Below are 21,900 nucleotides of genomic sequence, written 5' to 3' on the forward strand. Positions count from 1 at the left end.
CTGCCAGTGATGATTTCTGTGAACTATTTTACATGAGTCAGCTCCTGTTCTCTAATCCCCAACATCTTTCTTTTCTCATAGGTATTTTGGGGTGGTTTCTCTGGAAAAATTGTTGATTCCCTTTGCCTCTGACAAAGTGTTAGAGTAACATTTTGAGCACATTCCACATGCCAGGCCTCATAGCAAACCTATTACACGGTTTATCTCATTTGCTGTTGGCAACAATATTATGAGATAAGTATCATTATGGTGGCAAATTTATAGATAAAGACATTTTAGGTTGAAGAAGTTCAATAATTTTCACAAAATTGTGTTCTCTAAATTTTAGAACTGGACTATGAACACAGAGCCTGGCTCTGGCCACATTGACATTAATCTAGTACATTCTACAATAAAATGACTTTCCTGCTTGTGATTGAAATATAATATTCTATTAGTGACACTGACTTCAAAATGCCATTCTATAAAATCATTGAGTATAGTTCTCAAAAATTTAACGATCATCTTTTCATTGACTAGAATTTTTATTCTGTAGAAAGAATAGGGGATTCTCTACTACATCTAAAATTTCTCCTCATAGCAGATGAATTATTTCAATTACATATTAAGCTCTAAAGAATAGAGATTTTTTGGAATTTGCAAAGATTTATAATTGGAAATGGGCCAAGTTATTCTCCAGAAGTTTCTCCATGCTTTAATGACATCATCCTAAAGAAACTCTTGAGTTGCTTTTTCTACATGGACTATATTTAATTCTTAAAATTGATCTATAAAAAATAATTTTCTTCCAGAAAACCTTCCAGGAAATAAAAGAAACAATATTTACAAACAGTATGAATTAGATGTCAATCTAAAACAGAAAAGCTGAGTTTTAATTGTCACTCACTGAAATTCTAAAATGAGTTTGGGGCTGGGCATGGTGGCTCACACTTGTAATTCCAGCTCTTTGGGAAGCCGAGGTATGCAGATTGCTTGAGCCCAGGATTTCGAGGCCAGCCTGGGCAACATGGCGAAACTCCGTCTCTACAAAAAATAAAAAATAGCTGGGCGTGGTAGTGCATGCCTGTAGTTTCAGCCACCAGAAGGCTTAGGCAGGAGGATGGCTTGTGCCTGGGAGGGTGAGGCTACAGTGAACCTTATTGCACCACTGCACTCCAGCCTGTGCAACAGAGCAAGATCCTGTCTCAGACAAACAAACAGAAAAATAGTTAAGAAAAAAATTAATCTCTACATCCCAAGCTCATATATATAATTAATTAAAATTTTAATTTATTACAGTTTTAAATTTGTAGCCATAAAACAATTTAGCAAGCAAGGCACTTAAAAGGCATATTTTTGTTCTTGGAGATCCTGCAATTCATAAAGTTGACTTCTACTGAGGGGACAGGTGGAGTGGAATGCATGGGTCTCTGCTCACTTAGAACTTGACTTGCAGTGACTCCTAAGTACCCTCAATCTTACAAAAAAATTGGATCTCTATCAGTGATTGACCACACTTGGTGTCTTCAGTTTTATATCCTACCCTTTGTTATGGGTCCTTCCTATTTAGAAGTCCACGGATCATTTCCTATTGCAACTGGAGTCTGAATTCACTAATGGTATTGTAAACTACGTGCCAAATTATCAAACCCGCACAAAGGAAGTAGATAGAAACTGGTTAAGTGTGGCTCAGGCAAGAGATTTCCTTCCTCTCTGAGTGTGTCAAGAGGAGTTGAGATATTTTGGGGTAGGGTGGGGGTGGGGGGACCTAAGCCACGAAAATCCTAAATGAATAATCTCCTTAAGAGAATAACAAAAGATTTCACCGAGGAAGGTTTTGTAATACACACATCTCCACATCTGAAGATACATTTAATGGCCAATTTGAAAATGTAAGCATTATTTTAGTAATTTAGAAAAATACCCGTAAACATAGTACAGAAATTAGATCTGCATATTCAAGGTGAGAATCACAATCTTTCTTAGGTTTTACTAGTTTCCTTTCTGTAACTCAGAACTTCAAGTATTGCTCACTCTGAGTAGATCTTTAGGCTCTCCAAAAGCAGGGCCACTGCAGCGTGCTTGTCAGTAGTTTCAATGAGTCACAGCTGGAACGTCCTGTGGTTAACATTCTGCTCTGAAAACAGAATCAGAATCCGTGAGACGGGTTTCCATGGTAACCTGTATTTGTATACTTTGAAAAATGCCTGTTCCTTTTTGTGTGGTTGTGGGTGGTCAATTTGTGCGAGAATGAATTGTAGAGGTGACATTACCCATCTGTGTGAATATAAACAAAAAACCTGATTTTATTAACTACAAACTTTAAAAAATGAGTTATGAGTTTTTTTTTCCTCTTCGAGACATTGTTCTATGCATTTATTTATTACTTGATTGGGCATTATATTTAAGCATTTTCATAAATGTCTATTTGATGTTTATTTTAATGCATAATTTTCTCCCCTTCAAAGGCAAAAATAAAAGAATTGTCATTCATCAGTGTTGCCCCCCAAACCTACTGCCTAACCCCTCCACCCCCACCCAGTACTTTTACAATGTGTTATAAAAGACCACTGAACAGCTGAGATTCAGGGGTCTCCTTCAATGCATAATCCCATCCGGAAGGAAGGAAGGAAAAAAAAAAATCCCTCTAAGTCATGTGAAAATGCCACGTCTCTTAACCTTGCAGAGCTGAGAGGCAAAAATGCTATGTTGTTCATGACCTTGTGCAGAATTGAAATATGATTCGTCAACATGTTGCAACCTAGTATTCCGTAAGGCCCATCGAGCTTAAGGTGATTGTAGTTATGGAGAAATCTTATGTTTTGTTGGATAAGGGTTATGATGGCTTAGCTTGGCTCGGAGGCCTGACAAAAATGAAATAATTTATGCTGTGGTCACTAAATTACAACCCGAAGGTTAAGATTTTGGGGGTGGAAGACGGTAGAGCATTGGCTTGCTAATTACTCCACTACTTGGGAGCAGTATGTTTGTTTCTGTGCTAATTAGTTTAGAACTGGACTTCATGCCCTAGAATTAAGAAAAACTCTAAAGCTGAGATGAATCTCCTGCAGGGAAGCAGGGATTTAGAAGCACAGACTGCAAGATTGGCCTCTTGCCCTCCCGTTTCTCCGGCTGCATGAGAGGGTGGGACTGAGCACTAAGGTGAAAAGCTTCTGTTCTGTTTCGTTTCCCTCTTCTTTTTATGTTGCTTTATTCTTCTCTCATTCTCCCCTCTTCATTGTAGGGGAGCTTTCTGATAAATGTGTAGAATATTAGAAACTTGATAATAAATATACACATTCAAAGCAGCATATGAAAAACAGAAAAAAAAAGGGAAGCTACAGCAATAAACCTGAAAAATAAAACTTATCTTTATTCATTTGCTTAAAATGCTTAGGTTTAGTACTTCGGGGTGTATCACATAATGGACTTCTGAGCTTGTCTTTTTAAAAATCTCTGCCGACTTCCCTGAAACCTCACAAGCACGTATGATGAGCAGCCGATTTGAGAACTCAACGAGACAGGTCAAGGTTTAAAAATCTGCAATTTATCCTGACCTTGAACAAGGCCCTTGCCTGGTTCTCCCTTCTACTGAGTGGCACAAAGGATCCAAATCCTTTACGGTCTAAGAGGAGCCTGTTGAAATTGAGGATTGTATGGTATTACTACCTATCTAACTATACAGAGTGCAAGTAATCATGCAGATTGGGTCCTAGTAAAATAGATACAGCTGGTGGGGGAATCACTGGGTTCATTCATTGGAGATGCATGGGGAAGCTACCTTTATCAAAGGCCTGCTCTGGGCAGTGAGGGGAAGGCCAGAGGTGGTCTGTGCTTTAAGGCAACTCACAATCCGTAGGGGAGGTAAGACACACAAGCCCATAACAAGAATGCCTGGGGATGTGACCATTTCCACAAAAGAAGCACAGATGAAAAGCTAAGGACTTTCAAAGGCAGACTAATTTATGCCTGACTGCAGGGATTAGGGGCGGCTCCATGGAGGTGCTTTGTAACATTTGGTGGTAAAGTTCTCCACACTCAAATCAATATGTTTCAAACAATATTTCATGTCATAACATTTTGTTCAATGAAAATAATTTGTCAGTCTGGAATTTATTGAATCCAGATTATACATTTATGCACGGATATGTGCAAACACACAGACATTCACATATACTCTTAAGTAGATGTACTCTCCAAGGGAATCCTCAAGGAAATCCATGAGTCCATTGCCAGGTATTTTCTGTTTCACTGGCATGGGCAGCTTATCCCAAGGGTAACTGGAACAAAGTGTTTAAAGGGAACATGAAGGCGATTGGGTGAAAATGTAATGGCCTGAGTCCCGAGGAAGCCAGTCTTGTTGGATTGCCATTACCTTTCTCAAATGAAGAGATATAGTAGAGAGGTTTTCAATTTTTATTTTTCAGTTTGGAGATATACAGCTGATAAAATCATTAAATGAGGTAGGTTAAGGGGACACAACCTTGCACCCTCCATTTCTCCTTGAGGATGTATAAATACCTCAATGGAAAATTGGGCAAAGACATCAGTAAACAATTTCCAAGAGAAGAAATCTAAATGCCCCTAAACATGAAAAAAAAAAAAAAATCCTTCAATGTCAAAGTAATCAAAATAACAAAAATTAGGACAATTACCAAAGAGCAATTTTTCACTACCAGTACTAGTTTAAAATGTGATCGTCATCATAATTGACAAAGCTCTGCTGAAAGAAACACCTCTGTTAACTGCTTGTGGGAGGATAAGTTGGTATAAACTTTCTGGTAAGAAATTTAATAATATTTTATAAAGAGCCATATGATTATACTGTTTGTTATTCCCTTTCTAGGAATCGTTTAAAAGAAACATTTAAAGTATCAAACAGCTATTTATATCAGCAAAAGATTGGAAATATCTTATATGAAACAACAATAGAATTATAATATAAATACATTATATTTGTGGCATTTTATGCCGAGGTTTACACAGACAATTTAGTGATATGTTCAATGAAAAACAAGAAACACAATTAAATATGTAGCTCAAATGTATAAACACATATATACACCTGCACAAATAGGTATATTACACGTATATACAAATGAAAGTATCAAGAGAAATTTTTGAATTTAATGAAATATTAACAGTGTTTGTCTTTAGTCGAATCAATGTTTGTATTTTCCTTTTTCATACATTTCTAAAATGTTTGATTATTTTACAGGTAGCATTTATTTTAAAAATTATATCTTGAGGGGATGGCTACCCCATTTTCTATGACATGATTATTACACATTGTATTACTGTGTCAAAGTATCTCATGTACCCTATAAATATATACACCTACTATGTACCCATAAACATTTTTAAATATTTTAAAATTATATCTTACAATTATAATAGCTGCTATTCATTGAGCCCCGCTATGTGTTGTTAATATGTGAATGCCTACTATTTCCCTATTCTGAGCCTGACTTATACTTTGGACTTGATATGTTGACATAAAACCAAAAGTTACTAGTTGGGTTTCCAAATTTATTGGGCTTAGAAAGCAGATCCATCTCTAAAACCCTCTCTATGCAATTTTCAATTTTTAATTCTTATGTTGAGTTCTGTGTACTTGACCCACCTCAGCAGATTTATCTCAGGAACAGCTTTTGCTACTTGGGTAGACTTGGCTTTTTCCATCCAACAAACCATGTGTTTTTACATGGGGAAGTTTCTCTTCTATTTCAGCTCTATGATGGACCACGGTGGATGGGACGCTACTGTGGAGTAGACCTGCCCCCTCCAGGGAGTACTACAAGCTCCAAGCTTCAAGTACTGCTCCTTACAGATGGGGTTGGCCACCATGAGAAAGGATTTCAGATGCAGTGGTTTGTTTATGGTAAGCCGGGTGCTGATCTCAGTTGTATTTGCAGTTGCTATTTGACCAATAATTTTTTCTTTTTCAGTTCCAAACTTAGAAACAATACCATGAACAAATAATGGAACCCAGGTAGTAATCTCATGCAAGAGTTTAAGAAATATACTTAGACACTGATGGAACTTAGAGAGTTAAGTCTGTTAGGATTAAGAGAGGAAGTGACATCAAAGTGGAAAGAATTTGGTTAATTGTATTAATTGTAGGTGTAGTAATGAATTGCCTTAGATAAAGAAAGAAGCAGAATGAAGTTTCTAGGGATAAAGAGTTGAACCTGGGTATAGCAAGTTAACTGCAAGGTGGGGTGGGAGTATCTCAGGTGCAATGGAATAGAAGGAGATTTAAGGCTCACCTTGACGTTAAGCAGAGAAGGGATAGGGATAGATGAGAAAGAATGAAAGTCAGTCAGACAGGGATGAGGAAAAGGAAGCGGCAGGGTTGGCCTGAGAGGAGGAGGATTTGAGCTGAGATGCACAAAGCCAGGGGCATGTGTTGTACTTGTCAAACAGGAAGGGGCATATCTGGATCCCACCTACAAATTGGTGGTTCAGGAAGCAGGTAGGGATCATCATTCCCCTGAAGATGGAAGGTCTCCTTTAACAAGAGGTCTGAAATTACTACAAATCTCAGGTGGGCCAATCTGCAAGTGGAGAGCCCCAGAGCAGTGGTTCCCAAAATGCGGTCCCTAGAGAGAGCATCAGTATTACCTGGAACTTGTTAAAAATTCAAATTCTTGGGCCCCATCCCAGGCCTACAGAATCACAAACTCTGAAGTGGGTCCCAATAATCTGTGTCTTAACTGGTCTCCCTGGTGATTAAAGTTTGGAAACTACTGACAGGTGAAGCCAGCTGAACTTCTGGGTGGGGTGGAGACTTGGAGAACTTTTCTGTCTAGCTAAAAGTTTGTAAATGCACCAATCAGCTCTCTGTGTCTAGCTAAAGGTTTGTAAATGCACCAATCAGCACTCTGTAAAAACACACCAATCAGTGCTCTGTGTCTAGCTAAATGTTTTTAAATGCACCAATCAGCACTCTATAAAAACAGACCAATTAGTGCTCTATAAAATGGACCAATCAGTGCTCTGTAAAATGGACCAATCAGCAGGACATGGGTGGGGCCTAATAAGGGAATAAAAGCTGGTCACTGGAGCCAGCAGGGGCAACCCGCTCGAGTCCCCTTCTACACTGTGGAAGCTTTGTTCTTTTGCTCTTCACAATAAATCTTGCTGCTGCTCACTCTTTGGGTCCGCACTACCTTTATGAGCTGTAACACTCACTGCGAAGGTCTGTGACTTCACTCCTGAAGTCAGTGAGACCACAAACCCACCGGAAGGAAGAAACTGCGGACACATCTGAACATCCGAACAAACTAACTCTGGACACACCATCTTTAAGAACTGTAACACTCACCGTGAGGGTCCGCGACTTCATTCTTGAAGTCAGAGAGACCAAGAACCCACTGGAAGGAATAAATTCTGGACACATTTTGGCGACCCAGATGGGACAATCACCAAGCGGTGAGTACCATCGGACCCCTTTCGCTTGCTAGTCTGTCCTATTTTTCCTTAGAATTTGGGGGCTAAATACCAGGCACCTGTCAGTCAGTTAAAAGCAACTAGCACGGCCGCTGGACTAAAGACATGGGTGTCAGACTTTCTGGGAAAGGGCTCTAAACAACCCCTAACTCTTCAGAGTTGGGAGCTTTGGTTGGCCTGGAACCAGCTTCCGCTTTTTCTGTACTTCTGGGCTGAGCTGAGGGTTGACAGAGAGGAAAGCCATTCAGCTCCAGGGTCCCGACAGGTTGGTTGACCCTGTGGCCATGAGTGGAACTCGCAAAGTCATGTCGCCCAAGCAAGACTTGTCCATCTATCCTATCTATCCTGACCCTTGCCTCCTGGGTCCTAATGCCTGTCAGACAAACTTCCTCTCGTTGCTCTTCTCCAAGGCTAGTCCCGCTTCTAAAAACCACTCCCTGTCTCTCGTGCTTTTCTAGTTTCTCCTGTAAGAATGGTTTCTAGTATCAACTCCAGGACTCTGTTCCCTTCTTTAGGCACCCAGGCTTACCAATCAGAAAGACATAATTTTTGACCAAAGCCCCATTGTAGTGGGGACTATCTGGAATTTGAGGATCCCTCCTCAGACAAGCAGGCCTAACAAAAGCTATTGCTGAAGCTAGGATCTGGGGAGCCTCAGAAATTGTATCCTTCCTATTCATATAAGTGAGGACAAAAGGCATCACTCTTCCAACTCTGGAGCTCCCTTCCCTTCCTCAGGGTCTGGCCCTCCACTTCATTTTTAGGGCATAACATCTTTATAGGACACGGGTAAGGTCCCAGTACTAACAGGAGAATGTTAGGACTCTAACAGGTTTTCGAGAATGTGTCAGTATGGGCCACTAAACCTGATTTTTCTCAGTCCTCCTTCTGGTCTAGGAGGATAGGCAAGGGTGCAGGTTTTTGAGAATGCATCAGTGAGGGCCACTAAATCCCACCTTCCTCAGTCCTCCTTGTGGTCTAGGAGGAAAACTAGTGTTTCTGCTGCTGTGTCAGTGAGTGCAACTATTCTAATCAGCAGGGTCCAGGGACCATTGCAGGTTCTTGGGCAGGGAGAAAAACAAACCAAACCAAAACCACGGGTGGTTTTGTCTTTCAGATGGGAAACAGTCAGGCATCAACAGGCTCACCCTTGAAATGCATCCTAAGCCATTGGGACCAATTTGACCTGCAAACCCTGAAAAAGAGGCAGCTCATTTTTTTTCTGCACTATGGCCTGGCCCCAGTATTCCCCCTCTGATGGGGAAAAATGGCCACCCGAAGGAAGTATACATTACAATACTATCCTGCAGCTTGACCTTTTCTGTAAGAGGGAAGGCAAATGAAGTGAAATACCTAAAGTCCAAGCTTTCTTTTCATTGAAGGAGAATACACAACTTGCAAAACTTGCAATTTACATCCCACAGGAGGACCTTTCAGCTTACCCCCATATCCTATCCTCCCTATTGCTCCCCTTCCTATTAATGATAAGCCTCCTCTAATCTCCCCTGCCCAGAAGGAAATAAGCAAAGGCATCTCCAAGGGACCACAAAATCCCCCAGGCTATCAGTTATGTCCCCTTCAAGCTGTAGGGGGAGGGGAATTTGGCCCAACCCGGGTACATGTCCCCTTCTCCCTCTCTGATTTAAAGCAGATCAAGGCAGACCTGGGGAAGTTTTCAGATGATCCTGATAGGTACATAGATGTCCTAGAGGATCTAGGGCAAACCTTTGATCTCACTTGGAGAGACATCATGCTATTGTCAGATCAAACCCTGGCCTTTAGTGAAAAGAATGCGGCTTTAGCTGCAGCCTGAGAGTTTGGAGATACCTGGTATCTTAGTCAAGTAAATGATAGAATGGCAGCCAAAGAAAGGGACAAATTCCCTAGTGGTCAACAAGCCATCCCCAGTATGGATCACCACTGGGACCTCGACTCAGATCATGGGGACTGGAGTCGTCAACATCTGCTAACCTGTGTTGTAGAAGGACTAAGGAGAATTAGGAAAAATCCATGAATTATTCAATGATGTCCACCATAAGTCAGGGAAAGGAAGAAAATCCTTCTGCCTTCCTCAAGCAGCTACGGGAGGCCTTAATAAAATATACTTCCCTGTCACCCGACTCACTCAAGGGTCAACTGATCCTAAAAGATAAGTTTATTACCCAATCAGCTGCAGATATCAGGAGAAAGCTCCAAAAATGAGCCCTCGGCCCTGAACAAAATCTGGAGGCATTGTTAAACCTGGTAACCTTGGTGTTCTATAATAGGGACCAAGAGGAACAGGCCCAAAAGGAAAAGTGAGATCAGAGAAAGGCCGCAGCCTTAGTCATGGCCCTCAGACAAACAAACCTTGGTGATTCAGAAAGGACAAAAATGGAGCAGACCAATCACCTGGGAGGGCTTGTTATCAAGGTGGTTTACAAGGACACTTTAAAAAAGATTGTCCAACAAGAAACAAGCTGCCCCCTTGTCCATGTCCATGATGCCAAGGTAATCACTGGAAGGTGCACTGCTCCAGAGTGCAGTGGTTCTCTGGGCCAGAAGCCCCCAACCAGATGATCAAACAACAGGACTGAGGGTGCCCGGGGCAAGCACCTGCTCATGTCATCACCCTCACTGAGCCCCGAGTACATTTAACCATTGAGGGCCAGGAAATTGACTTCCTCCTGGACACTGGCATGGCCTTCTCAGTGTTAATTTCCTGTCCTGGACGACTGTCCTCAAGGTCCGTTACCATCCAAGGAATCCTGGGACAGCCTGTAACCAGATATTTCTCCCACCTCCTCAGTTGTAATTGGGAGACTTTGCTCTTTTCACGTGCCTTTCTTGTTATGCCTGAAAGTCCCACACCCTTATTAGGGAAGGATATATTAGCCAAAACTGGAGCTATTAGCTACATGAATATGGGGAATAAGTTACCTGTTTGTTGTCCCCTACTTGAGGAGGGAATCAACCCTGAAGTCTGGGCATTGGAAGGACAATTTGGAAGAGCAAAAAATGCCCGCCCAGTCCCCAAATCAGGCTAAAAGACCTCACCACTTTTCCTTATCAAAGGCAATATCCCTTAAGGCCTGAAGCTCAAAAAGGATTATAGGATATTGTTAAACATTTAAAAGCTCAGGGCTTAGTAAGGAAATGCAGCAGTCCCTGCAACACCCCAATTCTAGGAGTACAAAAAACGAATGGTCAGTGGAGACTAGTGCAAGATCTTAGACTCATCAATGAGGCAGTAATTCCTCTATATCCAGTTGTACCCCACCCCTATACCCTGCTCTCTCAAATACCAGAGGAAGCAGAATGGTTCACAGTTCTGGACCTCAAGGATGCCTTCTTCTGTATTCCCCTGCGCTCTGACTCCCAGTTTCTCTTTGCCTTTGAGGATCCCACAGACCACACATCCCAACTTACATGGACGGTCTTGCCCCAAGGGTTTAGGGATAGCCCTCACCTGTTTGGTCAGGCACTGGCCCAAGATCAAGGCCACTTCTCAAGTCCAGGCACTCTGGTCCTTCAGTACGTGGATGATTTACTTTTGGCTACCAGTTTGGAAGCCTCATGCCAGCAGGCTACTCTAGGTTTCTTGAACTTTCTAGCTAATCAAGGGTACAAGGCGTCTAGGTCAAAGGCCCAGCTTTGCCTACAGCAGGTCAAATATCCAGGCCTAATCTTAGCCAGAGGGACCAGGGCCCTCAGCAAGGAACAAATACAGCCTATACTGGCTTATCCTCACCCTAAGACATTAAAACAGCTGCGGGGGTTCCTTGGAATCACTGGCTTTTGCTGACTGTGGATCCCCAGGTACAGCAAGATAGCCAGGCCCCCTCTATACTCTAATCAAGGCTACCCAGAGGGCAAATACTCATTCTAGCAGAGTGGGAACCAGGGGCAGAAACAGCCTTCAAAACCTTAAAGCAGGCCCTAGTACAAGCTCCAGCTTTAAGCCTTTACACAGGACAAATCTTTTCTTTATACGTCACAGAGAGAGCAGGGATAGCTCTTGGGGTTCTTACTCAGACTCGTGGGACAACCCCACAACCAGTGGCAGACCTAAGTGAGGAAACTGATGTAGTAGCAAAAGGTTGGTCCCACTGTTTACAGGTAGTTGTGGCGGTGGCCGTCTTAGTGTCAGAGGCTATCAGAATAATACAAGGAAAGGATCTCACTGTCTGGACTATTCATGATGTAAATGGCACACTAGGTGCCAAAGGAAGTTTATGGCTATCAGACAACTGCCTACTTAGATACCAGGCGCTACTCCTTGAGGGACCGGTGCTTCAGATATGTACATCCATGGCCCTCAACCCTGCCACTTTTCTCCCAGAGGATGGGGAACCAATTGATCATGACTGCCACCAAATTATAGTCCAGACTTATGCTGCCCAAGATGATCTCTTAGAAGTCCCCTTAGCTAATCCTGACCTTAACCTATATACTGATGAAAGTTCATTTGTGGAAAATGGGATACGAAGGGCAGGTTATGCCATAGTTAGTGATGTAACCATGCTTGAAAGTAAGCCTCTTCCCCCAGGGACCAGTACCCAGTTAGCAGAACTAGTGGCACTTACCTAAGCCTTAGAACTGGGAAAGAGAAAAAGAATAAATATGTATACAGATAGCAAGTATGCTTATCTAATCCTACATGCCCATGCTGCAATATGGAAAGAAAGGGGGTTCCTAACCCCTGGGGGAACCCCTGTTAAATACGACAAGGAAATCATGGAGTTATTGCATTCAGTGCAAAAACCCAAGGAGGTGGCAGTCTTACACTGCCAACGCCATCAAAAAGGGGAAGGAGAGGGGAGAACAGCAGTATAAGTGGCTGGCAGAGGCAGGGAAAGACCAGCAGAAAGGAAAAAGAGAAAGAGACAGAGGAAGAGAGAGACAAAGAGGGAGTCAGAGAGAAAGTCAGAGAAAGAAAGAAGGAGATAGAGAGGAAGAGATAGACAGAAAGTCAAAGAGAGAGAGAGAGGGAGAGAGAGAGAGAAAGAGAAAGATAGGAAGTCAAAAGAAGGAGACAGAGAGGAAGAGACAAAGAAAGTCAGAGAGAGACAGAGAGAGGAAGAGACAGACAGAAAGTCAAAGAGAGGAGGAAAGAGAGGAAGACACAAAGGAGTCAAAGAGAGAAAGAGATAGAAGTAGTAAAGAAAAAAACAGTGTACCATATTCCTTTAAAAGTCAGGATACATTTAAAACCTGTAATTGATAATTGAAGGTCTTCTCTGTAACCCTATAACACTCCAATACTATCTTGTTGTCAGTGTAAACAAGGGCAGAGCCGAAAACACTGAGGCCACTGACAACTGGTAGCCTTCCTATCAAAAATCCTTAACCCAGCAGGTTTCCTAACAGGGGATCTAAATCTTAATTATCATACAAAAGTCCAACCAGACATAGGAGGAACTCCCTTCAGCACAGGAGGATAGATGGTTCCTCCCAGGTGTTTAAGGGAAAGACACAGTGGGTGTTCAGGAAACTCTTATAGAAGCAGAGTTAGGAAAATTGCCTAATAATTGGTCTGCTCAAACATGGGAGTTGTTTGCACTCAGCCAAATCTTAAAGTACTTACAGAATCAGGAAGGAGTCATCTATACCAATTCTAAGTTAATATGGATGGAATGAGGCTTTATTAATAGCAAAGAAAAATTAAAATCCCAAGCTTACAAAGGTTTTCTACTAAAGTTTGCTAAAAGTTAACAGTGTAACAAGCATTATCCTACTACCACACACTCTCAAAGGATTTCTCAGACAGTTTGCAAGAAATAACAAAATCTATCCAATAAGGATAGTAACTACAATCCCAAATAGACTGTGGCAGCAGTGACTCTCCAAAACTGCCGAGGCCTAGACCATCCTCACTGCCGAGAAAGGAGGACTTTGCACCTTCTTAGGGAAAGAGTGTTGCTTTTACACTAACCAGTCCGGGATAGTACGAGATGCCACCCAACGTTTACAGGAAAAGGCTTCTGATATCAGACAATGCCTTTCAAACTCTTATATCAACCTCTGGAGTTGGGTAACATGGCTTCTCCCTTTTCTAGGTCCTGTGGCCGCCATCTTGCTATTACTTGCCTTCAGGCTCTGTATTTTTAACCTCCTTGTCAAATTTGTTTCCTCTAGAATCAAGGCCATCAAGCTACAGATAGTCTTACAAATGGAACCCCAAATGAGCTCAACTAACAACTTCTACCGAGAACCCCTGGACCGACCCACTGGCCCTTTCACTGGTATAAAGAGTTCCCCTCTGGAGGACACTACAACTGCAGGGCCCCTTCCTTGCCCCTATCCAGCAGGAAGTAGCTAGAGCAGTCATTGCCCAATTCCCAGCGGCAGTTGGGGTGTCCTGTTTAGAGGGGGGATTGAGAGGTGAAGTCGACTGAGCTTCTGGGTCGGATGGGGACTTGAACTTTTCTGTGTAGCTAAAGGTTTGTAAATGCACTAATCAGCACTCTGTGTCTAGCTAAAGGTTTGTAAATACACCAATCAGCACTCTGTAAAAACACACCAATCTGCACTCTGTCTTAACTAAAGGTTTGTAAACGCACCAATCAGCACTCTGTAAAATGAACCAATCAGCACTCTGTAAAATGGACCACTCAGTAGGACATGGGCGGGGCCAAATAAGGGAATAAAAGCTGGCCACCCGAGCCAGCAGCGGCAACCCGCTTAAGTCCCCTTCCACTCTGTGGAAGCTTTTTGCTTTTGCTCTTCACAATAAATCTTGCTGCTGTTCACTCTTTGGGTCCACACTACCTTTATGAGCTGTAACAGTCACTGTGAAGGTCTGTGGCTTCACTCCTGAAGTCAGCGAGACCACGAACCCACCAGGAGGAACAAACAACTCCGCACCATCTTTAAGAGCTGTAACACTCACTGTGAAGGTCTGTGACTTCACTCCTAAAGTCAGCAAGACCATGAACCCACTGGAAGGAAGAAACTGTGGACACATCTGAACATCTGAACAAACAAACTCCGGATGCACTAGCTTTAAGAACTGTAACACTCACCGCAAGGGTCCGTGGCTTCATTCTTGAAGTCAGCAAGACCAAGAACCCACCAGAAGGAATAAATTCCGGACACACTACTGTCTTACAGTGATCTATCCCTGGAATGTGTAGTCCTTGTGGGTCTCATAGCAGTAGTTCTCAACCACGATGCTAGAGCTCATTGGTGTATTTCAATCAACTGGAAAGAAAAGTGGAGTTGCAAGATTATACCAAGAATCAAGCATAGACATCTAAGCTGTGGCCCTACTGTCAAAATCAGGGCTGAGCTCTAGCTGAGCACACATGAATGTGTGCAGTGGTTGACTCTTAAGGTTGTTCACATTCTGGTGCACTCATTATGTGAATGTCAGAGCTACATATAACTGAATAGCCCTATTATACACTTAGGAGAGCTGGGTGTTCTGAGATTATAAACTGGGCTCTGAATGCATTTCTGTTAAAATATGTGTGGGGCTTTCAGTATTTAAAAATAGTCAGTGGTCATCCACAGAGCTACTTGCAGCTTGAAACGTAAATTATGAATTCCCAAAGTAAATGAGTTGTGATAATTAATCTTGTAGAAGTCCTGGACCTTCCTCTTCATCAGGTGAGTAGATATTTATTTATTTATTTATTGAGATAGGATCTCACTCTGTCATCCAAACTGGAGTGCAGTGGTCTGATCATAGCTCACTGGAGACTTGAGCTCTGAGGCTTAAGTGATTCTCTCACCTCAGCCTCTTGAGTAGCTGGGACTACAGGTGCGTGCCACCACACCTGGCTTTTTAAAAAATTTTTAGTGAGACTCCGTCTCCAGAAAAAAAAAAAAAAAAAAAAAAATTTTTAGTAGAGTTGAGGTCTTGCTATGTTGCCCAGGCTGATCTTGAACTTCTGAGCTCAAGCAATCCTCCTGCCTTGGCCTCCCAAAGTGCTGGGATTACAGGCGTGAGCCACTGCATCTGGCCCAAGTGGGTGAATTCAACCTAAGTCAACTCATTGATCCATTAAATGCAGGGATTTGATTGATTCATCTCTATAATACAGATCATCTGTAGTATTACATGATTCTAACTAGAGACAGTGTGAAAAGAGACAGAAAGGACAGGAGAATCTTGGGAAATGGCCCAGATTTTCAAGGGCTGGGACATTCTCCAGAGCATACGTGCTTCCCAGATGCTCCTGTGCACATGAACCCTGGGGATGTTGTTGGATAGAGGATGGCAAGGCCCATGAATCTGCATTTCTAATGAGCTCCCAGGTAATGCTGCTGGTGCTGCTCTGTGGACCACTCTGAGGAACAAGGTGAGAGCAAGTGTTGAGACTGGAGGAATGAGATCGTAGAAAGACAGTATCCCTAGGGACTGGAGAAACCTTCTGAGATGTTGAAAGGGCACATTGTACTGTTTGTTTTAATGACAGTAGGATAATGGCAAGATCTAAAGCAGAGAGAACTTTCCCCCAGGGACAGAAGTGTAGAAGGTAAGAAATGCTAACCAGGAAGCCTGGGCTCAGGGTGCTGGAGTGTGTTCTCAGCCCTAGATGCACCATTGGAATGGTCTGGGAGTTTTAAAAAGTGCCCATGCCTGGGTTCCAATCTCCAGAGATAGGATTCAATTGGCCTGCCATGGGGCCCTGACTATTGCTAATTTCTAAATGCTCCTTAAGTGATTCATCCATACAGTCAAGATGGAGAGTTTGCGGGGGCAGTGATTTTGCTGATTACTTTCTCCTAGGTGGCTACTTCCTCTCCCCTCCAGACTGTTCTAGCCTTACTAACCCAAGGCCACTCTAAGGAGCTTGATTGAATGGTCATTGCAGGCTGCGCTCAGATTACTGTATCAATGGGCTGTTCCGGCCAACATGCTAAATCTTCTGGTGAAAGCTCTGAGTTTTATGTTGGGAACATTTTTTTCTACCAGTTCTACTTGGAATCTGTCTTCCTTTGGGAAAGTCAAAGGCACCCTCTGTCTATTCTCCTTTCCTGTTTACTATTTCAAAACTTTCTCCCAGTTGCTGGAAACTCGGAGCCAGAATTATGCAACAAAATGTTGCCAGCTGGGGCCAGAACTGAAATATAAAATTGTTTTTTTTAACTCTGTTTTGCTCCCAATGTGTAAATTATACTTGGGAAGAACTTTCTGGAAAGGAATTTTTAGTCATTTAGATCTATGCAAAATTGATTATAATATTCTATAGGTATGCAATACCATGGTACACAGAGTTTAATACTCTGCATCTGAAGTAAGTCTTTAGTTTGAGATAACCTGAGAAGGGGAGCCCACAGAAAGGGCGAGCTCTTCTGTCGGAGAGGTCCCACCATTTTTGATCCATTGGAGGTGAATACAAGATGTAAATCGTGAGGTATCATTCACGCATTTGTTCATTCCACAGACACTAAGGATGGTACTGTGCTGAGATGGGGAACACAGAGTGACTCAGACCAGCAGGCTTGGTTCCTACTCTCACAGAGCTAGGCTAGGTGGGAGAAGCTGACATCACACAAAAACACATTTAAATAAATAGAAAATCAAAACCGTGAGTAGTGCCAAGTGGGCACACACAGGGCATCTGTCCTGGGCCTGGCAGGAGGTCAGGGATGATCTCCATGCAAATGAGACCTCTGAACCAAAACCTAAAAAATAATCAGGAGTTAACTAGGCAAGCAGGAGAAGGAAGACCCTGTGACAGGAGGGAGCAGGAAGAGCCCGAGGGACCTGAGAAGTCAAGAGGCTGGAACTGAGTCCAAGAGGAATAGCGCTGCCAAGGCGCTGCAGAGCTAAGCATATAATGTGGCTAAGCACACACACACACAGGCAGGGATTCTGCAGCCATGGGGCCAAAATAAATTTAAAAATTAGTCTCAATGCTCAAGGTACACACACACCATACACACATACACACATGGGCAGGGACTCTGCAGCCATGGGGCTAACAAAATGTAACAATTTCAATGCTCAAGAGACACACCACACACACACACAAACGGGCGGGGACTCAACAGCCATGGGGCTAAATAAATGTAAAAATTACTCCCAGTGCTCAAGAGACACACCACACACCATACACACACACCACACCACACACACCACACACACACGGGCAGGGACTGTGCAGCCATGGGGCTAAATAAATGTAAAAATTACTCTCAGTGCTCAAGAGACACACACTACACACACAGAGGCAGGGACTCTATAGCCATGGGGCTAAATAAATGTATAAATTACTCTCAATGCTCAAGAGACACACCCCACACACCACACACACACACACATACACACACACACACACGGGCAGGGACTCTGCAGCCATGGGGCTAAATTTAAAAATTACTCGCAATGCTCAAGAGACACACCACACACACACACGCAGGGACTCTACAGCCACGGGCTAAATAAATGTAAAAATTACTCTCAGTGCTCAAGACACACACACAGCTCTCACACACACACACATTTGGGCAGGGACTCAGCAGCTATGGAGCTAAATAAATGTAAACATTACTCTCAATGCTCAAGTGTAATTGTATTTTTTTTTTTTTGAGATAAGATGTCATTCTGTTTCCCAGGCTAGAGTGCAGTGATGTGATCTCAGCTCACTGCAGCCTCAACTTTTTGTGATCAGGTGATCCTCCCTCCTCATCCTCTTGAGTAGCTGGGACTATAGGGGTGTACCACTATACCCAGTTAACTTGTGTTTTTTGTAGAGATAGGGTGTCTCTGTTTTCCAGGCTGGTCTCAAACTCCTGGGCTCAAGCAGTTTGCCCACCTCGGCTTCCCAAAATGCTGGGATTACAGGCATGAGCCACTGAGCTGGTGATAATATTCTTAAATGCATTTGTGTGAGTGTGTGTAACATGTCAGAAGGAAAAGAATTAGGCTTCTTTCAGCACTGCCCCGCAAGGGCTGTTCTCAGAATCAGGTGGAGGGCTCAGGACAGCCCCCCTGACGCTGGCCCTGGAGTTGCTCTTCCTGCCCTGGCCAGGTCAAGTGGCTTTAAACTCCTACCCTCTATTCCTCAGAATCCTCTCACCTTGCAGGCCCTTCCCCCCACCGCAGGCTCCCCTCTGACTCTTTTCTAAACTGTGCAGTACGATCTCCAGACACCAGGCAGAGAATTCAAACTCGGCAGTGACATTGTCTCCTGAGCACTGCTTCTGAGGAAGAGTTCCTACACACTGCATTCATTTCCCCAATTCATGCATAAATGCATTTACAAAATATGCTGCTTTGTGAATGACACAAACCTTCTATTGGCTTTAAGAAAACGGATCTACAACCAGGCTTTATTTGTGGGCTCTTTCTGAACGTGGCCCTGTAGACATGAGATGAAGTAACATTGCAGGGCCTTTTATGCGGGTCCTCAAAGAGGGCCCCACCCTGGAAATAAAGAAATGGCCACAGTCGCCCTGTCTCTCTAATCAGTTCATGGTATTCAGCTTTGACAGCATTGTCCAGAGGCTCAATTCAGCCTTGGGGGCCTCCGTCTGGGTTGCGGGGGGAGGGTGTGGGGGGTAGGGGTGGGGAATACAGAAGTTTCCGCAGGCTGTGTGAAAAGCAGCCTCCCAGCCAGCTGCACAGACCCCCTAGCCTCTTCTGGTCGTTGCTCCCAGAGGCCTTCTTTCACTTAGTGATGGAATCCAGCATACAAACAAGGTCAAGGAGCTTTGTGAGCGAGAGAGTGACATTTGCAAAGGGAACGAACCCTTCAGCTGGGAGCTCGCGGGGGCAGGACTAAGGGGCATGTGATCAGGAGGTGATGTCACCCAGGATTTCCACAAAGGAAAACGTGGCCTTTTCTTTGGGAAGATAGATGACATCAGCCTCTCAAATGGGGGCTGGGTCCATTTTATCTTCCTTTTAGCTATTAATGAGATTTCTGAAGCCTTGAGAAGTTTCAGAAATTAGTTTGAAGAGAACATTTTAAAAACCATGTTAAGATCTTTTATGACTGGCTCGGTTTGGATGTAAGCCAGTGCCTTCTTGACTACCTGTGGGCATGAAGCACTGTACCAAAGGGCTTTTAAAAAACATCCTTAGAGCACTGGCAGAAAACTGCCATGAGGTCAGCAGTGTTTCTCTTAAAGTTAGACCTTCGTTCCAGGTATCTTCTTTCAAATGGTCTTTCATTAGTCTTGGTTTATCACTGGTCTTTCAGGGGAATTCCTTCTCATTCAAAAATTTTATTCCTTTTGTGGCTTAGAGTACATGTAGTATGATTTCTGGGAGGTTCACCCTTTGAAGACAAAGGTTTTATCTTTTGTAATTCTGTTATCCACTTGTCTTGTGTAAGAATGCCTTAGGGTGTGAGGGTGGGTAAGCTGGGCTATAGGAGAAGACCGAGGCCCAGCCTATAATGAACAGGCAGCTACAACTGTGAATCATGTTAATTACATGATTATTTACATGTCAATTACACATAACCTCTGCAAGCAGATATTTTTTGAGAACAAGTTTTTCATTCATTCAGTCAACCAGCCAGCACATATTTTGGGCTTGGTGTCTGAATATAGACAGTATTAATTTGCTTGGGCTGTCATAACAAAAATGCCACAGACTGGGAGGTTCAAGCAACAGAAGTGTGCTGTCTCACAGTTCTGGAGGCTGGAAGTCTAAAGTCAAGGTGTCAGCAGGGTTGTTTTCTCCTGAGGCCTCTCTCCTTGGCTTGTGGATGCTGCCTTTTCCCTGTGTCCTCACATGGTGTTTTCTCTCTGTGTGTTCATCCTGGTAGCTCTGTGTGTCCAAATTTGCTCCTTACAAAGACACCAGTCAGATTGGATTAGAGTCCATTCAGCTCCATTTTAACTTAATCACCTCTTTTTAAAGGCCCTATCTCCAAAGACAGTCACATTCTGAGGTCTGGGAGTTAGAACTTCAATGTATGAATTTCGGCAGAGATACAATTCAGCCCATAACAGAAAGGAAGCAGACCACATTCTTGACTTTGGGGAGTTAGTCATCGGGTAGGCAAGGCAGGCAAACCAAGTGTAGAAATATATACATAATCCAGGACGCCATGGGAATGCAGAAAAAATAGCTAGGTCAGCCTGTGGGATTTCAAAGGACCCTCCAGGCAGCTTTGACATTTGAACTGAGTTTTAAAGAATGGGCAAGAATTGATCAGACAAATATCTGGGAGAGGAAAGCATTTCTAAATAGAAGCAGCAAGGCATGAGGGTACAAAAGTTTTGCAAAGTGCAAGTCCTTCAGCTAGACCACACATTCTCTGCATTCTCCACTGGGGAAGTATCAACTCCAAGGAGGTAAAATTGGCTCTTGGTAGGGGGATTAAGAAATTCTTACTCTTTAATGTATAAAGCATAAAGATATACAGTACATAACAGATATACAATATACTTGTATTAAATTTTCATGGTTGAGAATTTGGAAAAAAATGTCTGAACAGTCTCCTCAGGGGGCTGATAATGAAGAAAAGGTGAGAAACACTAGGGAAAGGGAGTGATAGAAGTTGAGGCAGGACAGGTTATCAGAAACCAATTGATAAGAAACATTGCCAGAATTTGGATTTTATTCTGCCATCAGGGAAAGACCACCGAGGATTTTTAAGTGGGAAATTCAGTGATGCAAACACAAGTACACTTTAGAATAAGAGTTCTGGTAAGTAGAGGGACGCCTAAGAAGAGGAAGAGACTGAGAGTTTGAGTGACTCGTTAGGGGGCTATTATATCAGAGCAGGGAGAAAAGAAATGAGTAGTGGGTGAGGCAGTGTATTAAAGAGCTGTTTAGGGCCGGGCACAGTGGCTCACACCTGTAATCTCAGCACTTTGAGAGGCCAAGGTGGGTGGACCATGAGGTCAGGAGTTTGAGACTGGCCTGACCAACCCCATCTCTACTAAAAATACAAAAATTAGCCAGGTGTGGTGGTGCGTGCCTGTAATCCTAGCTACTCAGGAAGTTGAGGCAGGAGAATAGCTTGAATCTGGGAGGCAGAGGTTGCAGTGAGCCAAGATGGCAGATCTGATGGTGGAGTAGATGTGTGTCAGTCTGGGAGAGAGAAGAAAGAATCATGGACAGCTCCAGCTTTCCTGTGGTATATGATTTGACACATGTTGGTGCCATTATTCATAGATAGGAAATCCCAGAAAAAGACCATGTTTGGGGGAAAATTGTGAGCTCCGATTTGAACATGCTGCATTTGAGATGTTCAGGGGATGTATCCTTTCAGCAATGGCCGGTGTGAGTATAAAAATTAGGTGAGGATTTGGGCCAGAGAAAGAGACTTTGGAATAAACTATGTGTTGGTGAATTTGGATTGGGAGCATGATGAAATATATATCCAAAACTGTGCAAGGTATTTTTAGGCATATGAAAGAAATACCACGTTAGTCTTTGTCTTCAAGCTGTGCATGATCAGTTAGGAAGCAGGTGTAGAAAACTAACAGAAGTGCTGAACTGTAAGGTGCCTATTGCAAGGCTCGTGAGGAGGCTGGAAGTCACTGGGAAAAATCTTCACGGACTCTGTGAGATTT

At 43.1% G+C, this 21,900-nt stretch overlaps 1 protein-coding gene across 1 annotated transcript in view; it reads left to right on the top strand.

Moving 5' to 3' along the window:
* The window catches only part of LOC105488215 (cubilin), a 313,890-nt gene that overhangs the window by 109,305 nt on the left and 182,685 nt on the right, over nucleotides 1–21,900 (top strand). Inside the window, exon 28 of the mRNA XM_024794869.2 lies at nucleotides 5,710–5,860. Coding sequence (XP_024650637.2) covers nucleotides 5,710–5,860 — 151 coding nt within the window. The remainder of the gene's footprint in view (nucleotides 1–5,709; nucleotides 5,861–21,900) is intronic.

The sequence above is a fragment of the Macaca nemestrina genome, chromosome 9, assembly GCF_043159975.1.
Source record: "Macaca nemestrina isolate mMacNem1 chromosome 9, mMacNem.hap1, whole genome shotgun sequence".
Classification (NCBI taxonomy): Eukaryota; Metazoa; Chordata; class Mammalia; order Primates; family Cercopithecidae; genus Macaca; species Macaca nemestrina.